The sequence below is a fragment of the Arachis stenosperma genome, chromosome 3 (genome assembly GCF_014773155.1).
Source record: "Arachis stenosperma cultivar V10309 chromosome 3, arast.V10309.gnm1.PFL2, whole genome shotgun sequence".
NCBI lineage: Eukaryota > Viridiplantae > Streptophyta > Magnoliopsida > Fabales > Fabaceae > Arachis > Arachis stenosperma.
The window spans coordinates 3,670,013-3,696,008 of record NC_080379.1 but is presented as its reverse complement, the minus strand read 5'-3'; the positions used below and the strand labels follow the sequence as shown (position 1 = coordinate 3,696,008).

General features: G+C 29.5%; 4 protein-coding genes across 4 annotated transcripts; 2 read left to right on the top strand and 2 right to left on the bottom strand.

The window, feature by feature from the left end:
• The first annotated feature begins 5,025 nt into the window (after positions 1-5,025).
• Positions 5,026-8,903, top strand: LOC130970300 (uncharacterized). Its single transcript, XM_057896337.1, has 4 exons — positions 5,026-6,268; positions 6,551-6,859; positions 7,213-7,304; positions 7,606-8,903. The coding sequence occupies exons 1-4, from the start codon at positions 5,327-5,329 to the stop codon at positions 8,474-8,476; spliced, it is 2,214 nt and encodes a 737-aa protein (XP_057752320.1). The 5' UTR covers positions 5,026-5,326; the 3' UTR covers positions 8,477-8,903.
• Positions 8,904-9,195: 292 nt separating this feature from the next.
• LOC130965330 (probable disease resistance protein At4g27220) lies at positions 9,196-10,685 on the bottom strand. Its single transcript, XM_057890097.1, has 2 exons — positions 10,437-10,685; positions 9,196-10,212 (listed from the first exon to the last, which is right to left on the bottom strand). Exons 1-2 carry the CDS (start codon positions 10,683-10,685, stop codon positions 9,196-9,198), a joined length of 1,266 nt encoding a protein of 421 aa, XP_057746080.1.
• Positions 10,686-10,800: 115 nt separating this feature from the next.
• Positions 10,801-12,654, bottom strand: LOC130965329 (disease resistance protein RFL1-like). Its single transcript, XM_057890096.1, has 3 exons — positions 12,411-12,654; positions 11,839-11,904; positions 10,801-11,501 (listed from the first exon to the last, which is right to left on the bottom strand). The coding sequence occupies exons 1-3, from the start codon at positions 12,652-12,654 to the stop codon at positions 10,801-10,803; spliced, it is 1,011 nt and encodes a 336-aa protein (XP_057746079.1).
• A 3,008-nt stretch (positions 12,655-15,662) lies between these two features.
• LOC130969115 (calreticulin-3) lies at positions 15,663-22,171 on the top strand. The gene is made up of 14 exons (XM_057894709.1): positions 15,663-15,897; positions 16,059-16,166; positions 16,806-16,998; positions 17,414-17,672; positions 17,944-18,000; positions 18,484-18,531; positions 18,642-18,728; positions 18,812-18,869; positions 19,200-19,267; positions 19,394-19,489; positions 19,578-19,634; positions 19,725-19,808; positions 20,783-20,812; positions 21,751-22,171. Exons 1-14 carry the CDS (start codon positions 15,780-15,782, stop codon positions 21,760-21,762), a joined length of 1,275 nt encoding a protein of 424 aa, XP_057750692.1. The 5' UTR covers positions 15,663-15,779; the 3' UTR covers positions 21,763-22,171.
• The last annotated feature ends 3,825 nt before the right edge of the window (positions 22,172-25,996 follow it).

The following is a 25,996-nucleotide window of genomic DNA, read 5'->3' as shown; positions in this document are numbered from 1 at the left end:
TAAGAGTTCTGCATTAAAAAAAATATTTTTCTGTATTTGCAGTAAATTTCGGTATAACACGAAGATATTTAAGTGTATTATATTGTTTAAGAATTTTCGATGTATGTGTACTGATAAGTTCTGCATAATTCAAAATTCTTTTTCTCATTCCTTCTCATATTTTGTTGCTTCTTCTTCTTTTTCATTATCATTATCATCATCATCTTTTTTTTTCTTATTCATCTTTTTTTCTTGTTTTATCTTCTCAAATTTCCTCTTGTTTTACTCTCTTATAACAAGAATAAAAACAAAAAAAATCAAACAAAGAAGAAGAAGAGACATATAATACTACAAAATTATTTGGAAGAGGATGAACTTACATTCATTCAACTAAAAGAAAGAAAGAAATAAGGAGAAGAAGAAGAAAAAAAAATGCAGGATTAGAGAAAATATTTTTCTGTATTTGTAGCAAATTTCGGTGTAACACGAAGATATTTAAGTGTATTATTTAAGAATTTTCGATGTTTTTTGTACTGATAAGTTCTGCATAATTCAATACTCTTTCTCTTTCTCCTCCTCAATTCCTCATCTTCTATTACTTCTTCTTTTTTTTTCATCATCATCATCATCACCATCTTCTTCTTTTTTCTTATTCATCTTTTCTTTTTTATTTTACCTTCTCAAGTTTTTTCTTATTTCACTCTCTTAACAAGAGTAAAAACAAAAAAAATCAAACAAAGAAGAAAAAAATACATAATGTTGTAAAATTAATTGAAAGAATATGAACTTACATTCATTCAACTAAAAGAAAGAAAGAAATAAGGGAAAGAAGAACAAGAAAAAAAATTACAACATTAGAGGAAACATTTTTTTGTATTTGCAGCAAATTTTGGTGTAACACGAAGATATTTAAGTGTATTGTTTAAGAATTTTTGGTGTTTTTGTACTGATAAATTATGCATAATTCAAAACTCTTTCTCTTCCTCCTCCTCATCATCTGCCGTTTCCTCCTTTTTTTTTTCATCATCATCATCATCATCACCATCTTCATCTTCTTTTTTTCTTATTCATCTTTTCTTTTTTATTTTACCTTCTCAAGTTTTTTCTTATTTAACTCTCTTAACAAGAATAAAAACAAAAAAAATCAAACAAAGAAGAAGAAAAAACACATAATGTTGCAAAATTACTTGAAAGAGGATGAACTTACATTCATTCAACTAAAAGAAAGAAAGAAATAAGGAAAAGAAGAATAAGAAAAAAATGCAGCATTAGATGAAATATTTTTCTGTATTTGCAGTAAATTTCGGTGTAATACGAAGATATTTAAGTGTATTGTTTAAGAATTTTCGGTGTATATATGCTAATAAGTTTTGCATAATTCAAAACTCTTTCTCTTCTTTCTCCTCATGTTCAGCTGCTTATTCTTTTTCATCTTTTTATTTCATTTTTTCATAATTCTTTTCGAATTCAGCTTCGCAACTTCCTTTACTTTTCGCGACGATTTTGAGAGATTTTTATTCTTATTTAAATTTTGAGCATTGTGATTTTGATTAAGGAAAAAAGAACCGTTTACACTATTCAAGAGTTAAAAAAGCGCGTGTTTACACACAATCTAAATTAAGAATTGTTTTTGTTAAATTTAGGCCAATTTATATAAACTTATATACCAAAAAAACTTATATATATAACAGCCATATTTTATTAATTAACATTAAAGTCTTAAAATCTAAATTCGTAATAAATTAATTTTTAATCTACTAAATTTAGAAATACTGTAAAAAAAAAACAAAAAAACTTATAAGGTAAAAGCATTATTAATGGTTGTAGCATCTATTCTATAAGTTCCTTCTTTTGTAGCAGTTAAGGACTAATGAGTAGCACTTCAATTTCATTAAAAAGCACAAGTAATGGAGAAAGGACACCAAGATCTTTATCTGCGTACATAAAAATTATTATTTGGCTTAAATTTACATCAATTGATTGATTGTATTCTTTCGAGCTCAGGTAGGTGTAAGGTCATTACAATATATCTGTCGTGCAATAATGAATAATATATGTTATCCTCTCCCTCCATAAATAAGTGTCATTTTAAAATTAAAATTTTAGCTTAATATTAATATCTATCAGCAGCGAATAAAATTTTGGATATTATCTTTCTTTTTTAGCATAAATAGCCATTGTTGATTTTTGTTCCATGCATGTATATCTACGAAATATCAATACTAATACAAATATATACAACACACGACACAACATAACAGATACAAAAAACACGAAACATAATACGAAATACTTGAATATATTAAATTATTAATTTCAATTTTTTTGAGATACGGAGACATAATATAAATATACAGTATTTTTCGAATGAACTGTAATAATATGCTTATACTTTTTTTTATTAAAGCACAAACTAATTTTTATAATGTTTTTACTATTTTTAATTAGAATTTAATTTTAATATATTGTCAATATAAATTAAAGTAGTTTTATATATATTTCTAATTATATAATATCACGTTAATAAAAATAATTATTTTATACATTAATTGTATGATCAGTTTTTAAAAAAAATAAATATAATTAAACAATTATATATATAACTGTCATTATATTAAAATTAGACTCTTTTAATTTAATCATATAAATTATTTAACATAATTTTTTATATCAATGAATTACAATATATACTGTTTTTTAATTAAAGATAAAATATATTTTTATTCTTGAAATATATAGAATTAATTTTATATCTAAAATATATCTTATCTGGAATACAACCATTTAAGAAAGTCTGGTAATTTATATTGTATCCAAGTTTTTGTAAATAAAAAATTATGACAAGATCATTTATTTTCTATTTTTGTAAAATTAGAAGTGAAATTTAAATTTATAATTTTTAAATAAATATAAAAAAATATATCATTTAAGTTATAGAATATCTAATTTGTCCTGGCCATTATTATTAACGATATATGACTAACTACATGGAAATGCATGATTCAATAATTTGCATTGTTTTTCTAAGAACCACATGTGTAAAGGTATTATTTCAAAGTTTCTATATATTATTATTTTTGTACGGATTTCAACCTAATTATTACTATAAGATCTACTAAATTATAACATATGGTATACCTTGGAGATCCAGCACAACATTTCTTTTCATTTTTATTTTATTTTATAATAAGTAACACTATAACACAACATTATTATTTTGTTCTTTAATTTACACTAGCCAGCGTGACTCTGCACATGCACATGCACATGCAAACTGCATATATAATACAAACATTTTATAAAAATATTATCTATCATACTTATAATGCAAGCCACAAATATTAGGAAATTTTTAATTTTCTAGTACGTACTCTGGAATTAATATTAAAATATTTTTCTACAAATAATAAATATTTATAAGGATATATATGTATCACCTTTTTAAGTGTTTCCAACTACATAAAAAAAATTAAACTCATTACTATATATTACTTGTTCTTAAAATAAGTTTTAATCTTTTACTATATATTGGTGAAGTGGTGCTTTTTTTTTTTCTTACTTGATAGTTTATATTAGCTGAATTTCATAGTTTTCAGTACTTTAATTTTTATGTTAATTTCTTATCCAGCCAAAGTGAAAGTGTGGGTCAGGTTCGTCATTATTTTTGTATCAGTTCAAGTGCATGTGTATTGTTTTTATGTGTTTTTGGGACATTGACAGATCTTTTAATCAATAATAAATACAAATATATAAATATTTATTATTATTCTTCTTATATATTTACCCATGTGAATTGAAGTATAATAAATCAAATTAAATGAGATTATAGCTAAATAATTGAATTACAATGCATGTTTTCATTATTATGTGTAAGTATAATGCTATCAATTATTATATCATTTAACAGCTATAAGTCTAAAAATTAATAATACAACTTTAATTTATAGTACTTTATAGTTTATATCTAGTTTTTTTTATAAGTTTTGGTAATATCCAAAGTACATGAAGAAAACATATATAAGGCTCCAATATAATAATGAAGGTAGATTCTATAATGGAGTTGAGTTGTGTCACTTTCTAATTATTTTGCTTGCTGATAAATGAAATGCATGATACCATAATGAAGTATACAGTACTCCAACTCCAAGCCATTTCCAATCATTTTACCTTTTTTTTTGGACTTTTGCATGGAAGGAAAATTTGTTTCCATGTAAATTTTAGAATTTTTTTTCCAAATAAGTAAGTAATTCACCTTTTCAATTACTTTTTATGATAAATGTGGATAATTCATCATGAATATTTTGCTTTTCTATTCTATTTTATATTGAGCACTTACATAATTCAATTAGATACAATAAATTATTATTTTAGTTCTCAATATTTGAGTCAAATTTTAATTTGGTCTCTAATATATCAAATGATTTATTTCTATTTCAAAAATTTTAAACGGTTCAATATGGTCATACTTTGATAATAATAGTTAATAAAATGAGTGACGTAAACGATAATAACACATTAGTTAAGTCATATCTTTTTTTATGTGTTAAAAAAATATAACCCAAAATTTCTTGTAACACTTCTTCTTTTTAATTTCTTTTTGTACAAAACTTCAAATCCTAACAATGCTTCAAAAAAAAATATATTAGTAATTATTCGTGAATCGATTTTATTTACACACTGAAATTTTATTAGCTCTTTAACATGTGAATTGTTTGTATTAAATTTAATGGTGGGACAACATTAAATCCATTTAAAAATTTTTTAAAATTAAAATATGACATTCAAACGTTTTTAGGACTGAAATAGAATATTTAAAATAGTAAAGATCAAATTAAAATTCATCCCAAACATTAAGAACTAAAATAATAGTTTACCCTATTACATAGCATCTTACAGTTTTTATGGAGAGGGTCAATATTTATATAACTAGTATTTTCAGCTCTTTATTATTATATACAATTTTACAAGCATAATTAAAAATAGTGTATGTACTAAGTGGGTTCTCCTTCTTATGTCATAGCTGTAGGCACCCCCACTCATGAAAAACCATATAGTATACAAATCTCTCTTCATGCTATGGTTGGCAAATCCTTTTTCATATTAAAAGCTGCTACCAAAACCATAACTTTTCCAAATGTGATGTGTTTCACAATGAACCTTTTTTATTTTACTATGATTAAAACCCCAAAGGCCAAAGGTCACACATTTTTTTTTCTCTTCAGATTTGGTACTCTATAGGAGTTACCATTTTCTTGGAAACAGCTTCAATGGTTCCTTGTTAAATTGTCCAAACTTGGTTCTTGAATGTAAATTAGTATAGTGATGCAAATTACTGAATCCATTATCAATGGCAAATCTTGTTCCTGGGGTGCTTTTGAAACTGATGCAACACATGAACACAGATATCAAAGTTGGTGGTGAACACAGGTCATCACTTCTTCAAGTTGTGAGCATTGTTCCAGCACTTGCAGGCACTGGTGATGATCTTGATCTCTTCTCAAACCATGGATTCTACCTAAAGGTCTCTGATTCATCTCATGCAACCTATGTTTCTCTTCCTGATGAAGATGATGATCTCATTCTCAGTGACAAAATCCAACTTGGCCAGTATGTGTTTGTTGAAAGGCTTGAACCAGCTTCCCCTGTTCCTATTCTTCATGGTGTTAGACCTGTCCCTGGTAGACACCCTTGTGTTGGAACACCACAAGATATTGTTGCAAATGCAACCAAAAACAACTCACCTGGATTGTTCCTTGGCAAAGGTGCTAAGGTTGATATGAATAACAGTGGTTTCTGTTCTGGTAATGGTGATGCAGCAGAGAGATCAAAGACAAACCCAAAATCTTATGTTAAGAGGGAAAAACAGGAAGAGAAGAAACCAGTGATGTTTGGTAATGGCAGGTCTAAATCTCCCATGACAAAAACAGGAGGAGATATTGCTGTTGAGGTGAAGAAGGAGCCATTGGCAAGATTGAAGTCCTTGAATTCAAGTTCAAGGTCTGTTACTCCTTCTTCACCAAGTAGTTGCTATTCACTGCCTACTTCTTTTGAGAAGTTTGCAAATGGGGTGAAGCAGCAGGCAAGTATCAAGGGTGCCCGTGGGGCGAGTTCTCCGAATGCGAAGAGGATTGTGATGGGGAATCCAATCAGGAATTTGGTTCAGGGAATTGAGCTTGGTGCTAAGGTTCTGAGAAAGAGTTGGGAAGGGAATATCATGGAGGTCAAGACTAAAGAGAGACCTAAATTAAGGGCAGCCAAGTGTGATCCTAAACAAGAAGTTCTTAGTTCTGTAAGTATGATTCACAAATCACAACACCTTTAATGGATTTAATTTCATAGTTTCCTTCATTTGGTTCATTCAAATGGATATTGAATGTTCTGCTATATGGTTAGAGTCTCTTTGCCTATGTTTGGTTAGCATCACAGGACAGAAAATATGGAGACAATATTGGTTTTCCCTCGATTATTTCATCATCTCCATATTTTTGTCCTTGGATGCTAATCAAACAACACTACTTTGAGATAGTCAATCAATAAAGTATGTTTACCCTTTGATTTTTTGGTGCTAAAGACTCCAAGGAGAAGTACTTCAAGTGAAAAGTTGGCCTCTAAGGAAGAGGGTAAGATTCAAGCACCCACAAAGTCCTCTAAGGAAGAGCACAAGGCTCAAACATCTACAAAGAAAGTTAGTGCTAATGGAACTGTGGAAGAACAAGAAAAGTCAAACAAGCCAAGAGTTTCCATTGGAAAGAAATCATCTGAGGTTTCTAAATCTGGATTCCCCGGGAACTTGGTCAAGGTTTTTCCAAATAGTAGAAAAGTGACAGATGCAAGTGTGCAATGGTCTTCACTCCCCTCATCAATTGCAAAGCTTGGAAGGGTATACTCCCTTGAAAAAACTCCTCATTTTCTAAGTTTAGTTTCTTTGGCTCTTGTAGCTCTGAATGTGTTTATGTTATGCAAGTACTGTGGAGTGCTGAGGATAACTGAATGCAATATTCACTTGCAATTTTCATTACATCCTTTTGAATTTGATTCATTTACACTCCCATTTGTCCTTTTTGCAATGTTAAACAGACAGGTTTTATACATCATGTGATTGAAATATAATTTGATTTCCAATTCTGAAATAGTAAATGGTAAATTTGGTTTATTATTATTGAATCCTTTTGTTTGGGAAAGAAGTTATGTGGCTTTTAATTCTTATTATTTATACTTCTTCATGTGTGACAGGAAGTGATGAGGTACAGAGATGCAGCACAGATGGCAGCAACAGAGGCTTTGCAAGAGGCTTCTACTGCAGAGAGTTTGCTACAATGTCTAAGGTATGAATTTAGTTCAGATCTTTAGATCTAGTTTTTCATAATATTGATAGGTTTTAGATTGTTCATGTACACTGAAATCAAGATATATTGGTACTTGTAGTAACTTTATTATTTTAATCTATTGAAGCAAAGAACATCTGTAAGATATGAAAAATATAGTCACAATAACTTGTATTATACTCCAATGAAGTATTATATAAAATATTTTGACATCTTCTCTTCTCCCTTCATGATGATAACAATCCAGCAATGCATCACGCCAAGTTTTTTTGACACACTTTTTGGTTGATTTTTATGTCAGTTTATATGCAGAACTAAGCAATTCTGCTAAAGAACAAAACCCGCAGCCCACGATAGAGCAGTTCTTAACTCTTCATTCAAGCCTGAATAGTTCACGAACAATTGCTGACTCGTTATCTAAACCAATTCCAGATGCTTCATCTCCGGATTACGAAAGTAGCACAATGGAAGAAGCACTAAAAGTCAAATCACATATACAGAAACTTGCAACTTCATGGATCCAGGGTGCCTTAGCCACCAATCTATCATCCTTTTCTGTCTACAATCTAGAACCTCAGCCATCCAAGCTTCAAGCTTCAAGCAATTCTCAAAATCAAAAGAACATCCTGGGAAGTAGTAAGCCAATGTTGATCCTTGAGAATTCATGTGAAGACACTTCGTCAAAATCTCAAGGAAAAACTCGCCCTATTACCAAGCTTGCCTCGCAAGGAACTCCACGAAAATCAGTCGATGGGTTAGCAAACGGGCACAACAAGCAACTAGTCCAACCTCTACCACAATGGACTAAAGGAAATGGCCTTGATGAGGTGGTTAATTTGGCTGACATGCTGCAATTAAGGTCTAGAGACTGGTTTCTTGGATTTGTTGAGAGATTCTTGGACACTGATGGGGACATTAGTTTGTCAAATAATGGTGAAATTGCGGGCATGCTGGGTCAACTAAAGAGTGTGAATGATTGGTTGGATGGGATAGGATCAGAGAAGAATGAGGGAGAAGTACCATGCCAGATACCAGCAGAGACAATTGAGAGGTTGAGGAAGAAAATATATGAGTATCTTCTTACACATGTTGAATCCGCTGCTGCTGCACTCACTGCTGGATCACAACCATCACTTGAGATCCAAACAAAAGAAACAAAATCCAAAAGGTGAAAAATGATTGTGTAGCAGAGATTAAGGTATTCATTCTTTGTGGTGGCGTGGGACTGAAGTTACTAGAAAACTGGTACAGGGCACGGTTCATTTTGATATGGACTTAGATACTTTCTGTAATTAAAATACAAGTATTTCTTTAGAGAGAATTTGTCCATACTCCATACCAAAGATGTGTGTAAGAAGAAGAAGGATTCTTCTCATTGTGTTTTATATTGTACATAAATCCTACATGGGTTTGAGGTATAGATGGAGTGCTAATAATTTATGAGGGAAAAAGAAAAATGTTGAAAATGTATGTTGTGATGCGGATTTTTTTTTTTTGTTCCTTCCCTCTTTTTCCTCCTTCTAAATTAATGTTCGGATGACATACAAATTGAGAGTTGAGACATTTGAAGATATAAGCAATAATAATGATCTTTTTTTTCGTTTGTCTTCTGCTTTGAACATGTCATGAACTGAGATTTAAGGAAATAATAAGCTATCACCTATCTTCATTTCCTATAGTTTGAGTGAAAATCCAATACCAGCTCACATGAGTATTTACTCTCTCTTTCATGTAAACTTTCGAACTACACTTCCTCTGTCTAAATAATAAATAATGAACTATGATGATGAAGAAGAGACTTGAAATGGAGAGCGACTTCCTAACTTGGGACAGCCTTTAATGTCCAATTTCGGCAAACATGGACAGAATATAATTCCTTTGCACACACACTCTAATTTTGGCAAGTCAAGCAACTCCAGGGTGGTGAAGTTGGTGAGTGTAATGGTGGAAGCACCATCATCAATAATTCAATATCAACATCACTGCTGTTCACTGCGAATATTTCTGTCAATGAATCACAACTGTCTACAGTTAATGTCTGGAGGTTTTGAAGTTGGGAGAATAACCCTGCTGTTACCAACGTTTCTATCTCATTGCAATAAGAGATCTTAAAATGCCTGAGATGAGAGAAGATGGCACATGGTAAGACAGTGTCAGCAACATCTTCCTTACAAATTACTCTTAAGCTCTGCAAACAACGAAGTTGCAAGGATTGAAGGTTGTTGAGATTATTACAAAAGGAACAATTACCAAATAAACAAAACAGGCTCTTCATTTCTGCACAACTCTGAATTTCTATGTTCATCAAAGAAGAAGAAGCAGTATTTGATAGAGCATCACATAAGCTTTTCAAACACGCATTACAATCAATGGAGAGATTGGTAAGATCTTTTGGCAGCTCTTCATTGTGAGATAAATCAAGCCATCTCAAGTTGGTTAACATTTCCAAGTCTGGAACTACCTCAACTGAAGTGCCTGAAATTACCAACCTTGACAATTTTTGAAGCCTTCCCAATGTAGGCACATATTTCAGTTCTAAACAGTATCTGAGAACTAAAGAAACAAGACAAGTCAAGTCAGACAGCGAATCTGGCAGAGAGGTTAAACTGTGATTTTGAGATAGGTCAAGTATTGCTAGAGCTTTCATATGCGTGAAAAAGCATTCTGGAATGCTACTGATGTCATTATTTCTGAGAATCAAGGTTAATAAGCTTGGACAATAGGGTGATATGCCCACCGGAATCTCTCTTATTAAGTTTTTATTCAAAGAAACTAAGTCCAAATCAGCAGTCCATCCCTGCAAGTGAGGTATTTCTCTCAGTCTTTGATCACATCTCACTATGCATCTCTGAGATTCTTTCAGTATATGACATGCCATGTTTCTCATGAATTCTGCATCCTCAGATACCTTTTATTTTCAGACAATAAAGAATGATGTTGAAGTTGATTCAGTATGGAATGCCCTTCATCATAAATTTCTCTCAAGCTCCTTCCATTTATGGCTCCACTTTCAACAAGCTTCATTATCATATTATCTCTAGTGATATCAGAGTATGATGCACAATGCAAGAGACAATTTTGCAAGCAACGATCCATTAAGTTATCAAAGCTCAGTTTTAATATTTTGAATACCTCTTCTTCCATCTCTGTCCCCATCTCCAGTCTTCCGAGTTTATTCAATGCATGTCTCCACTGTTGAATGTTATGAATCCCTTTCATGGTTCTAGCCATTACACTGATTGCAAGTGGTAAACCATCGCATTCCCATGCAATAGATTCTGCAATCTTTAATATGTTAGGAGGAAAGGTTGCAGGTGTTTTGTCTTCACCAAGTATTAAAAGAAATAACTCCAAACCTTCACTGTGACAGAGAGGATGCATTGTTATTATATTACTTGTGGGACAATCCATCTGTCGAAGCACATGTTTCAACCGACTTGTTAGAATCAGTTTAGAGCCATTGATTCCCCAAGGAGGGATTCCCACCTTTTCCAGATCAATGAATTTTCCAAACGTTATCCAAAATAAGCACCCATCTTCCTTTCTCAGATAATGCAGATGACAAATGTGCTGCTCTTGTTCTCTCATCATCATATCCATTAAGCTTTGCACCAATTCTTCTGGCGATGTCTTCTTGAAGCTTCAAAATGGTATAATCACGGGACACCGTGACCCAAATGACGTGGTTGAAGGCTCCTTTCTTTTTGATTTGAGTTTCCATATGAGTTGCAAGACATGTTTTACCCACCCCTCCCATTCCATGTATCCCAATCATAAAGATTTGGTAGTCTCCAACAAGTTTCCACATCCTTTTAGCATTTCTCTCAAAATCTTCGCCAACAAATTCATTTGACAGTACCAGAGGCTTTCGCTTCTTGATATGCTCACTCACTTGTGCAGTTAATTGCTGAATCTGAAGTCTAAGATAATGTGGATAGCTTTCGTACATATTATGAGTTCCTATCACAGGTGCATCTTTCACAAGCTTCAAGCAATCATCAACTTTCATTTTCAATTCTTGCAGTTTATTCAACCAATCATCAACTTGTGTCTTGCTCTGCTTGTTCTGTGACTTGAGCCACTCTAACTCTCCCTTAATGCCGTCTTCTTTAAGTGTTAGATCATGCACCAATTCATTTAACTTTTTAATCTCATCACTTACAAAACCATTGTTGCTTTGAGCCACCGCTGCCGAGCCTATTACAAAAAGTTCAAATTTCAAACTTACTTATATTTTAATTTAGTAAAAAATTTATTCATTTTCAGGATAAAAATTCAAGGACTTATTTATTTATTCAGAAATGCATGATAACTAAAAAAAATTAGCTAAAAACAACTATAACTTCTTATTTACCGTTAATTAATACTAAATAAGGTAAGTTCTGACTTTTTTTTTCTTCCTAGGATTACCGTTTACCTATAATTTTTTTTCTTTAATTCTTCAGATTTCTCAAATTATCATAGAAGGAAACGAAATCTGGTTATCCAACGCAAATGATGAATTCATAGGAGCAACCGAGCAAGGGGTGCTTACCTCCCGGGAAGTTAATGGGTTCACTAATACTAATTGGATGCTCCATTGAATCTCCAAATAAGGCATCTGCCATTTCAAGATCAAGTTAAAGACTTTTATACTTCAACAGAAGTTGCGTAAAAAGAAAACTAAAAGCACTATAGTTTAAATTCACACAAATCTAAAATATGGAGCTGGGGAAGGCATGAGAGGACGTATAAGATATATAATTATTTATTTATACTGCTATTTTTTGTTTTTTTTACTAAAAATATGAGACTCAAACTCGCAATCTCTTAATTAAGTATGGGGAGACTATGCCATTTATATAATCACTTGTCAACTTAAATTTTGTGTAATTTATATAATCAACCAACTTATATTTTTAGTACAAGAAACTATCACTTATATTAAGAAACCACTCCCTTATGCTAATTTTTTATTATTTTTGGGATTTACCAAAAAGATCAAATTCCTAAACCTTTTAGACATAAAATTTTAATATCAGTCATAAAATTATTCATTCTAAAAATTTAAACTGATAAAAAATATAATATTAATAATTATATCTCTAATAATTCTTACGTATATACCTTCTATTGGATTCATTCTATTTGAAGTTGATTGTGATTGTGGTTGTATTTGTGAACGATGACGCTCAGTAGAAACGATGCTGTAGGAGCATACAGATATACCTTTGTCTGGAATACGATCCACATGGGGTCTAATTCTAGAAACACCTCCACTAAACTTGCGTTCACACCACTTGCACTTCCATGTACCGTCTGCCTCTTTTGTAACTTGATTCCAGTAATGTTTTTGCTTCGGCCTACCCATACCACTAGTGTATGTATATTCAGCGTTTTACTTATTAACTTTGTAAGAACAACAAAGTAAGTAAGTATAATTTTATTTATTTAATGAAAGATTAGTTAAGTTACAATAAGTAAACCATGATTGCCAAAGTAAACTACGGTTAATTATCTTAGTCATCAAAGATTATTGCAATATTTTTAGAAGCAAGATATTTAGTTATTTACCTTGAATAATCCTTGTCATACTCATATAATAATTATTTCAGTTGATTGATATTGATTGGGCATTACATTTATTAAAACAGAAACTCTCATTGGTTTATTAATGCATGTTCATGTTGAAGTCCACCCGTTTATTTGTCTTCCTTTGCGAGTCTAACTCGGCTTTGTCATTCATTATTAGTCAACGGTAACTCAATATGTTTTCATACGGTTATTACTTACTACTATAATAAACATAATGGTTCTATCAAAACACATTAAACTACACTGGTTTCAAATAAGATTTTTAGGTCTTTTAGAATACAGCAGCTACCTAACCAGTCTACGACGCTACATGTAACATTTTACATGCCATTATTGATAGTCATCATGTTACTGACCAAGTCTTCTAATTTATAGTAAAATAATTAATTTTTGTATATAAATTTTAAAAAAAAAATTAATATTAAATTTAAATAAAATTACAAAGACATTATATATTTTAACGTGCGAGAGATTTCACTATTATCTAATACATATGTTTACAGGGACGGATCTAGAGGGGGGCGAGTAGTGGCCACGACACCTCAAAATTTTTAGAAACTATATTTATATATGAGATATGTATTTAAAAAAATAAAAAATATTATATAATTTAATATTTGTATATGTATTATTTTTTATTATGTGATAGATTTATGTTTTAATTGTTTAATTTACTAATATTTTTCACTTAACTAATTTAATATTACACCCTCAAGTCTTTATAACTTTCAAATTAGTTTTTATATAATAATCTCTATATTTATTTAAAAAAATCATTTGTTTATTTTATATTAACATATTTAAAATTTATATTATTATATTAATAATAACTTACGTAGTTATATTTTGGTAATTACATTATGTACTTTAGATATTTTTTTCTTATAAAAAATACTTATTTTTCTTCTAAATTAACGAAAGAAAAACTTTTTATAAAAATATCTTATATCTTGTATTCTATAAAGGTATTGTGTCTTTCAAATAATTAATAATTTATTATTTATTTTCAAATTTTTAAAAATTTTTGAAAGAATTAATTTTAATTAATAAGATATGTGATCATTTTTAACTAAACACGCTATAAATTATTGGTACTTTATAATTTTATAATGTACTATTGATATTGTTATATTTTTTTATGTAACTATAATATTAAAAATAAAATGATGAAAAAAATTTATAATTATATATATTTTGATAATTTTTTGAAAAACGAACTCCAACAACTATATGTTAATTATTTTTGTGAAATGAAAAAAAATTTATCTAAAATTCGGCCCTTCCATACTAAACTTTTTAGATCCGTCCTTGTATGTCTAGTAAACTTAAATACTAGTGCAAGAGTAAAATTATTAGATATAACACAAATATAAATATAATATTTCAATAATTAAAAATATCTATTTTTCATGAATCATGGCATCAAATATTTTTAACATTATTATTACAATATATTATTAAAAAACACAATATATAAGTGATAAAAACGGTATATAACTAACAAACACAATTAGATCAAAAATAGATTTAAAAAAAAAGCTCAAAACATTATAAGAACCGCAAATATTATGGTGTTTAAAAAATTTATCATCCAAATTAATTACAGTGAGCAAATTGTTTAGTAAAATAAAATAAAAAAATCGTAGTGATCGACCAAAATTTTTAAATAATTGTTTAAAATATTAGTAAGAATAGAAAGAGAAAGAGGGAGAGATATAAAACTATATAAGAGGAAATTAAAAAATTACTTAAAATGAATGTTAATTTATATAGCAATTATAAATAAAGATGAGAATAAAACGAAAAAATAAATTAAATTTTATTAATCAATTTATATTTATTAAAAAGAAATAACATTAATTTTAATTTATATAAAAATAAAGAGTAAAAAGATATCAAAATATAAAACTAAATACTACATAAGAAGAATAAAAAGTGATGTGATAATGTTAAAAATTATCTAATATGTCAAAAGTTCATTATGTCATTATTTGATTTTTCTTATGAGAAATATTCAAAGGTCATCAAAATTTATTATTTTTTGTTATTATTTTAGTTATTAATTTAACTTTTTTGGTCTAATAATCCAATAACATATTTTTAGTTCACACTTTTAAATATTAATGATTAACAGCGGACAAAAATAATAAATTCCCTTGGTCTCTTAGCATTCTTAATTTTTTTATACATTATAAATAAATTAATAAATAGATAAATAAATAAATAAATTTTTGTAAAATAAAATTTATTTTTAAAATAAAATATATAATATTATAATTTAAACTATTAATATGAATTAATATTTTTTATGCTATAATTTTTTTGATAAAATTAAATAATTTAGTGTGTGAAATTATGATATTAATACTAAATTAATTATACAATACTATTTTCTAAGATAACAATTAACATAAATATAATTCTAAAATATTTTTTTCTATAATGTTACAATAAATAACATGATAATTTTATATAAAAACTTAAAAAATTGTGTTATTTATTTACAATAACCTTACTTTTAGTTTTATATATATAATAGATGACCCACGTACCCTTTTTTGACCAAAAGCTGAATTAGGAACGAAGAAAAAAATTTTAGTTTTAGCTTTTCAGGGAAAAAAGCCATTTTCTTAAAAAAAAAAAGACATTTAATAATTATAGTTTGCATCCTCACATAGTAAAGAGGTAACACATTTGTAAATGAAGTCAACTAATTACTTGCAATCATATTCCCTCTGGGATAGTAATAATCTAGACTAATTAAGAATGATTTAAGTTGATTAATTAATGGTAAGAAAGGAAGTGGGAGAAAATGGAAGTGGAAGTGGGTTGTTGTTCTAGAAAGTACTATTCGTATTTTCACGTTAATTTAAAGCAACTTTCTCTCAACACTGAATTGAGATGAGTGAGATGGGTAATCTCAGCAAGCAGCTTCTTAAGCTCTTTCTTTTCCTCTTTGCAACTCTTCACTTCCCTTCTTCTTCCTTCGCTGAGGTCTTCTTCGAAGAGAGATTCGAAGGTAACTTTTAATAATACTTCTTTTTGATTCTGTTGGAGTTAGTTAGTTTGGTTGATTCAGTTTGACAAATGACAACTGCATAGGGTTGTTATTATTTGTAACCAATTAACTAACTAACTAGCTAGCATTGGCTTCAAACTTTGAATGTTGAAAAAAACAAGATGGATGGAAGAGTCGTTGGGTTTTATCAGATTGGAAAAGGAGTGAAGGAAAAGCTGGTACCTTTAAGCACACTGCAGGAAAATGGCCTGGAGATCCTGATGACAAAGGTTCGTTTATCATTTTGCACCATTTTTTTTTTTTTTTACCAAAGATAAGAGACTCGAACCCGCAATCTCTTAATTGATTGAGTATGTGGGAGACTATGTCATTTGAGCTATAACTTATTTTGCACCCTCTTACTCTAATATTTAGGATTTTTTTTTATTTTAATGATGATTCATTCTTTACACATGTTTAATCATATGCTGACACATTGGAAGAAAGTGGTTGACTTAACTATGCACCATCTTAAAAGGCTTACAATACAAACCAACTTAGATTGCTCGAGTGGTCAGCTCACTCGTCTATTTAATCAAGTGTTCAGAGCTCGAATTCCACTTTGGGTATGCAACAGCCCATTGGTCAGCAGCGACAAACACTTAAGATTAGTTCTGGGGGATACCGGGGGAAAACAAAAGGCTTACATTACAAATATTTGATTGGATGATGGGATAAAACTCTTTTATTTTGTCAGTAGAATAGCAGCTGTTTTAGTTCTAGTTACACTATATGCAGATTAGTGCAATGAGGGTTTGACCAAAATAATTTAAAATTTCTATGGCGTGTTTAGAAAATGATAGGTATAGGAAGCTTTTGATTACAAGTTGCTTCAAAGCTAGGATAAGCTTATCCCACAATCCTTGCAGGTCTCCAAACATATAATGATGCCAAGCATTATGCCATATCTGCGAAGATACCGGAGTTGAGCAACAAGAACAAGACACTGGTGGTCCAGTATTCTATTAGGTTTGAGCAGGACATTGAATGCGGCGGTGGTTACATCAAGCTTCTTTCTGGTTATGTCAATCAGAAGAAGTTTGGTGGGGATACTCCGTACAGGTTCGTGAATTTCTTATTCGTATGTTTAACTTGGTTTGTGGCTTATGATTCAGAAGTTCTTCAACATGATACATTAGATTGTGGAAAAGTTGCTTTTTTGAAGAATGTGCTGCAGAGTTCAGCTCATCATTTCTGATGAGCACACTGATCAATTTTATGCTTATTTGTTCACCCTCGTCATCAAATTTTCACAACCTCCTTAATTAGTAGTGTTGATATGTGAGAGATATAAGCAGTAACTTCTTGTGATTTAAGAAAATGTCACTCGGAATTCCAAACATGAACTTACTATATACTAACTTAGCTGAAAAGATAGAGACATGAAGTCTATACTGTACATCATTGCTGCCTTTGAGGAATTAATACTCCTTCCTTGATGTGATTTTAGTCAACTGATTGGTTTTTCTTAATGCAGTCTGATGTTTGGACCAGATATATGCGGCACACAGACCAAAAAGCTGCATCTTATACTATCATACCAGGGGCAGAACTACCCCATTAGAAAGGATCTACAATGTGAAACAGACAAAATGACTCATTTCTATACATTTATTCTAAGGCCTGATGCCTCTTATAGTGTCCTTGTTGATAATCGAGAAAGAGACTCTGGAAGCATGTATACAGATTGGGACATCCTTCCTCCAAGGAAGATCAAGGATGTCAATGCCAAAAAGGTATTATGTTTTGCCCTTTGTGTGTGTCTTCTTTCTCATTTGAATTTTGTGTATGAACCGTTGTGGTGGCTTCCCCCCCCTCAGTAATTGAGTAAAGTTCAAACATTCAATAATTGTTATTAGTTATTACTGACTGGATCTAAAAGGCATACATGCAAAACAACTTAACCAAATATTCTATAGGATGCTTCATTTGAGATGGGATTCTTTTGGTATATCTTCTTTTACAATCTACCTTTCCTGTAAAGTCGTAAAATTTTCCTTATTACAGCCGGCAGACTGGGATGATAGAGAGTACATTGAAGATCCTAATGAAGTCAAACCAGAGGTACTTTTGTCCCCTTCTTCGCTGAAATCTCATTTTTAATAATGTTTAGTTTAATTTAACTTTTGTTAAAGTTTTCAGCAAGATTGAAAACAATATACATGCATTTCCTTTTGTTAAAGTCTTCACTTGATAAACAGAGAATGTCTACTTCAACTAGTACCGGAGCTAATTTAGCAAAATGTTATTGGTTTCTGTATTACAAGTGCTTTTAATTAGTTATTCTTTTAACATCTGTCAAAGGTTATTATTGGTTTTCAAAACTTTTTCAGACACTTGTTATCTTTCAGATATTTTATTTGTTGGGGAAATAGATAGTAACTTCTAACAAGGATATAATGTCTTTTGACAATATATTGTTGGTGAAAAGAAATCTAATGGAAGACCTCTCAAAATGTTTTAGGTGCTGCACACAGATTTTGATTAATCTTTTTATGTATAGTTGCCATATTTTGACGTGTGCTTCTCATTATCTTGATATTGCAGGGGTATGATTCAATCCCAGCTGAAATTCCTGATCCTAAAGCCAAGAAGGTTTATTTGCTTACCATATTCATAATTTAAGAGTAAGATCTTTATTTAGATAGAAGGCTTTGCTAAAAGCTCTTAGTTTGCTTCTTTTTTTTGATACTTTGTTTGAGTAGCCTGCTGACTGGGATGAGGATGAAGATGGACTATGGAAGCCCTCCAAAGTGCCCAATCCAGCATACAAAGGGCCATGGAAACGCAAGGTTGTTCAAGCAACATTCGTTAACATTTGAATAGATGTTCATGTATCTTGGCGTTTCTAATTGCTGTAATTTGTTGTACTCAGAAAATCAAGAACCCCAATTACAAGGGAAAGTGGAAGATCCCATGGATTGACAACCCAGGTAAGTTTATGTTGTAAACATGGGATATCTGTCATTTGGATCTAGATATAAGGTTCAATGGTTAATGGCTTTAATTAGGTTGTAGTGTAACACGAATGAACTACTTCTTAGTTTCATGAATGTAAAAAAATAAGAGAAAAAAAATTCTTACATGTGGCTTCCTTTGGATACTACAGACTTTGATAGCATTTGGTTTTATCCAGCATCTTGGGCCATATTTATCAATACTTGATCCTTTCTTACAAAGCACCCGAAACTTTATTAATATTTTTCGTGACTAATTAACATTGGCTCTCATGAATTTTTCTTTGGATTTCCTGTTTTCTGCAGAATTCGAGGACGATCCTGATCTTTATGTGTTGAAACCAATAAAATATGTGGGCATCGAAGTGTGGCAGGTGCTTTATGTCATCCTCTATGTTGATTGAAGTATTCAATTGCCAACAAAGTTAACTGGTCTCTTGACTTGTTTATTTATCTATTATTTATTTGAAGCTTTATAATATTATGATTCGGATCCACAGGTGAAGGCTGGTTCAATTTTCGACAATATTTTACTTTGTGATGACCCACAGTATGCAAAGCAAATTGTGGATGAATATATGGCTAATAATAAAGAGGTGAGCACTTGCTTTCAGTGTTCATATCTTTTATTTGGTTTATTGGAACCATGATTATTTGCATTCTTATTTTGTGTAAAAATTTCAGGCTGAAAAAGAAGCTTTTGAAGAAGCAGAAAAGGAAAGAAAGGCTAGGGAAGAAGAGGTAATTTGAGAAGTCTAAATACCTAAACAATGTTTTGATATGTCCAATATCAATACTTGTTATGTAATATTTTATGTTATGACTATATAGGAGGCGCAAAGAGCAAGAGAAGAGGGCGAGAAGAGGAGGAGGGAGAGGGATCATAAATATGGAGATAGGCGGCGCCGTAGAAGGGTAATTTATTTTCCCCCTAATTTTATTCCGAAGTTAAAGGAAAAGTATAGGGTACCAACATATTATCTGCCAACTTATTGCCAACAATGATTAATTATTATATTTTAAACACATATATAAAGAGACACATCCAAAAAATATATCTATAAAGACACTTTTATTAAACACAGCTATAAAAAAGATATTTTTATTAGACATATCCACAAAGACACTTCTATTAAACATAGTTATAAATAAGAGTTGGCAGATGTTGGCAGAAATGTTGGTGGTAACGTAGCGGGATTGGAAGTTAAGTATTTGCTGACATTCACTAGCAAAGTGTTGGTTGAATTTTCCAACTTTTGCTTGGTAGGAATTACTCTAAACAAAAAATATGCCGTTTTAACCAAATTGGTATAGCAAAAAATCAATGTATTTGAACATAATTTTATCCGCATACATTGATTTTCTGTTAACAATTTGGCAAAAGAAACATTTATTTTGAATCGGAGCAAGTAGAATGGTAGAGAGAAGAGGGTGGGGGACATATGGTGGATTTCTTGCCCTCCTTTCTTAACTTTTGTGTTCGAGGGGTGAACATGAAATATAGTACAGGATGATGATTGATGGTTGAAGCAAAATCATTTTCATTATTATTGTGCTTTTTGAAACTGTTTCCTTCAAAACAAGAAGGTAAGGCTGAAAACATTGGACAATGATCTTGTAAGTACTAAGTACCAGCTGGACCAATCATGGAAGTGGGAACTATTGGACAATAGTGTTAAGAGTGAATAATTTATGTAGGAAGCTCACAACTTGGTCCCTGAAAAAAATATAACATAAAAATTCTTCCCTGAGAGATCAAAGATACAAGTATAAAAATAATACTTGAGAATTAAAATTTGATTTTGTGGATGATTATTAAATAAATTCTGATTTATAGACCTTTTTCTTTTTCTTAGTTTGGTAATTGATTTTTGGACTTTATTTTGCAGCCGGATCCCCATGAGTACATGGATTATCATGTAAGCCTAAAACTCTCTTTTCTCTTTCCTTATTGATGTGAATGCTTCTTAGTACTTTGTTGTATTATCTTATATGCAATTTGGTAATTATTTATGCTCTTTTAGTTGCTACAGAACTAAGAATAATATCTAATTAAACTCATTGCCATCCAAATAACAAACTCTTCCACATCCAGCTAAAATGGAACCAAGGTATTTAAATATAGAAAAAGGTTGCATGTGCACAGGAAAAAACAGAAGTGTAATGCTCAGATAATGCACTATTCAAATGTAGCTTTATACCCTTCTTGAGATAAGGCTGTGACCACAAGGTCATTGACTACTATGTAAAGTCTGTATCTGTTTTGGTGCCTTATAAAATGGCAAGTATGCAATGATGGAATATAGATAATGAAGTACTATGCTAAGAAAATTATTGCTATGGAAAAATCGGATTGCTCTAACTTCCAACCACTGCCTAAGAAATTTTAGCAAAAGAAGTAACTAAAAAAAGAGGTTCTTCTAAGTTTCAATAATGTAATAAGAACTTAAAAATAGACCAGACTGATGCCATATGCAGAGGATTTTTTCCTTAAATGTTTTTGGAGCACATTTAACAAAGTCTTTTGATACGTTTGCTGTGAATTTAGCTCCTAATACTCTGTATTCACCAGTATATAATATGTTACAACACTGTTTAAGTAAGGTGTATCAATCATGAGGATAACTTGTTGGCCATCCCAGTTGTTATTGTACTACAATTTTAAAATAGTAGAGTAGTGCTAACTTTTTGAAATTCTCAAGGCTACCTTTAGATTCATTGCACTAAAACTTAATGAGTTCTGTGCAACCTGGCAACTTTTTTCTGTTTTCCTTTTGACATAAATGTCAATTGTCAACTCTTGTTTGTTTTCCATTACTCTTATTTATTATTTGCATTAACTTGGCTTTAACAACAGGATGAACTTTGAAAGTTTGTGCACTGCTTCAGCTTGTGGTGGTTGTCCTCTGCAAAAATCTATGCTATCACTCTTGAAGGTTTTTCAAAACTATTTTGTACGATCTTAAAACATATTTAATGTGTATCAGAAGAATATCTATTATCTATAATTATTCATTTTTTGTTTATATAGTAATTCTTAAAATCTGAAAAATGAATGATTATAGATAGATATTCTTAAAATGCGGATTAAATTTAACGAAAATGCCTCCAGAATTATGCAATTATTTTTCCCTTTTTTTCTTTTGAGGGTTGTGAGTGAAATTGTAGGACCAAAGCTGCAATTGCACTGAAATGATGAGCTGTACTGAACTGTACCATATTGAGTAGATATGGGCTTCAGCAATTTATGTTAACTTTGATTTTCTATTGAATTGTTAGATCATGCAGTTATGATGGCTCTACTCAAAAAGTGTGAATTATATAACTTTCTCAGTATCTGTACCAGTACCACTGGCAGGAAAAAAACAATAAAAGAAAATAGCCATGTCAATGTTAATTATATTCTGTATTATTCTTGTTATTATGTCTTCACACCTAATTACCTAAAAAAGAAACTAAATGGTGACACATCTTTCTAAAGGGTACCTTTTTTCAGTTTTTCTTTCATTCATATAATCATATTTTAGACACTTAAATTTAATTACACTATAATTAGAGAGTTAATTATGCGTAAATATGGCTGTGTATGTTTATAAATACAGGATAAAGAGATAAAATTGTGTCTGATAAATGAGATATGAATAAAAATAGTGTTTTGTGACACTCTTTTTCTGTTTATTTTTATTTTTAATTTTTTATAATTATATTTTTTATTATGTTATTTTTTTTAAATTTTATGTAAAAGAAAAAATGAAAGTAAAGTAAATTTTTTATTATTTATTTTATTTTATATTCAGTTTATCACCAAATAAAAAAAATATTGATTTTTATGTCTTATTTTAAATATTTTATTTTGTCTTATTCTCAAAATCAATAGTAGTCTAAGTGTAAGTTTTAGGTATGAAATTGAATAAAAAAGCGAGAAACACGGAAGAGCTATCTACTCTATTCAACTGTTCATCTGTTATTCTTTTTCAAAAAAAATGAGAATATTATTAAAAATCGTCACACCTCTTGGAAAAGATGAAGGGAACAAAAATATGTCAAATGGCTAAGTGAGGAAGGAAAGAAACTATGTTCAAAATACAGTATACAAATTTCTTCAGGTTTAAGATTATTTTTTAAAAAATATTATTTAAGAGAAAAAAAAACAGCTAATCATTGCTAAGCAATCAATGTTACCTGTTCATATTGATTTATGCCTAAGATACCAAAATGGGTTGTATTGGTGATGGAAAGTGGAAACATAGTGCAAACAGAGGAAATTACATGGTTGCCCTTGGCCGGCAATTTGTGAAAGACACGGTCGGTGGGAGGGATTGTTCAAAGATTTGGCCAAATACAGACTTTTTTTTTGGGCAAATTTAATTATTATTATTATTTGTAAGTTCGCTTTCTATTTATATTGCATGAATGCTAAAATTAATCACTAAATCAATTCTTGTGTATTTGTATGTATCATTATATTTTTTTTCTGGTGGAGCTTTAATATATAACACTTTTCAAAAGTTTAAAAGTTAATGATCAATGTATTTTTGCATTTTTATCTGTATTGCGAAATTTGTTTATAGATATACCTAAATAAAAGGTTATTTTGTATTTTTTTTTCTTATAAAGATAATGATACATGATTGATTTTTAGTATATATATATAGTATTATTGCCTTCCATTTATATTATTTGACCCAAAAAAATTTATTAGAAAGTTAAAATTATTCTAACCAATCTTATAAGATCGGCATAGGGTGTGTTTGGCAAACCCATTTGAAGAGAAAAAGCACGTTTAAGCTTATTGAAAGTTTCAATTTTTTGTTTGGCTAACTTTTGATTTGGCAAACGCAGAAGTGATTTTGATGTCAAACCCAAGTTTGCTAGAAGCAACAATTTCTAGCTTTTGCGTTTCACTAACGAGCTTTTAGCTATTTACATTAAGCATCTATTTTTCTTTACCAATTTTATCCTTGAAACATGTTATTGTATTATTTATGGAATTTTTATTATTTCTCCTTATATATGAGCTCTCTTTTTCTATTATTTATTATTTTTATTTTTTGTTAAATTTTTATTTAATATTATACGCTCTTATAATTGTGATTTTTGTATATTATATTTATTATTATCTTTTCATAATATAATTTATTGATCACATTAGGTAAAGTAAATTAAACAAAAAATTAACCATAAATAATAATAATAGTAAAAAACTATAGGTACTAAAAAAGAGTACTAAAAGAACTAAAAATATACTATATAAAATACATCATCAAGAATTTTTAGATTTATTTTCATCGCTACCAGGATAAATATTTAATTTTATTATTTTTAGTATTCTTTTGTATAATTATAATTCTGGTATATACAATTTTTTATTGTAATTTTTTTATAATATAAATTATGATCCCATTAAAAAAAGATAAATTAAATAAAAAAATTAATCATATGTATTAATAAAATTATATGTTGAATTCTAAAATAATATTAAGAATAAGATTATTGAGAGTATTAAAACAAAAATAAAATGTAAAAAAATACTAAATTAATATTTTCACGTTAATATTTAAAATTTGAAAAAATGTAATATATTTGATTAAATACTTATATATATAATTCATATTTCTTATTTTTAATATAAAATATATTTTGCTAATTTTTATATGTTATTTTTATTTTAATAAATAAATATTAATTTTATTATAAAATTAATTAATAAAGTTATTCAAATATCTAAATTAAAATAACTGGATAATATAAAAAAATTATTTAAGTTGATGTCTATTTTAGTCATTTTTCACCTAAAAGTGATTTTGAATAGTATAATCCAAACAACATTTATTTTACTATAATTAATTTTGATATAAAGATTGCCAAACATAAATCACGTTAACACAAACTTACTTTTCATCAAAAGCAAGTTTGCAAAATCACTTTTATGCAAACTCCCGTTTGCAAACTGAAATCCAAACACACACATAGTAAAATATATTAATACATATACACAATTTTTACATGTTTCAAAAATGTGATAAACCTATATTCAAATATATACACCACTAACAAAAAATTTATTACAGGTTTTAAACATTATTATAAATATCATTTAACAACATGTGGAAATTTCTCTACGTTCATAACACATTAATCACTTTAGAAAACATGCTCCTCCTTCTATTCTCCACCTCAACTTCCCCACATTCACGTGAATCTGTCTCATAACCAAATCTTGTGTCTCAAGCCATTTAATAGTCACATAAAAATTTAACTACAGTCAACTTCGCAGTCAACTTCGCGTAAAATTAATAGTTGAGAGTCGTTATATAATTTACTTAATTTAACTAAATTTTTATCTAAAAATTTTTAATTATTAATTTTATGTAAAGTTGACTGCACATTAATTTCTACCTAATTATCCAACCAAAGTTAACAAATAAAACCAAGTACTGTTACCTTTTCTTTTACATATATACGATGTGCTTAATTTTAACATATTTACCACGTAAACATTTTTATATAATTATATAATTAAATTCATATATTTAGATAAATCAATTTTTTTAAATGAAAAAATTTATAAAGTAAAAAAATTAAATATTCAATCACCATTAAATTAAAATAACAAGACTCATTATGTAGGATGAAAGTAATAAATTAAATAGTGATTAATCTTTTGTTTTATCATTTTATTAATTTTCCTCTTTAAAAAATTCAAATTTCATTTGGATAAATGAGTTTAAAAGTTAATTATTTTGATAATATAGTAATACATGATTGAATATATGGATAAAAAAGTATTTACATAAAAATTAAATTCATATATGATTGGGTAAAAAACTTAATTAAGCCACAAGAAGAATGGTGTAACCTAATTACGCCAAACTGAAAATTGTTTCAGCAATAAGCCAGACTCGATTTTTATGTAATTCGAACCAGGACGGTTCGAACTAGGTATTAGAATAAATCGAACCAGGGTGGTTCGAATTAGGAGTGCAGATTTCAATGTAATTCGAACCAAGGTGGTTCGAACTTCAAGTCCAACGTAATTCGAACTAGGCTAGTTCGAACTACGGCCAATTGTGCGTTGCATATAATTCGAACCAAGTTGGTTC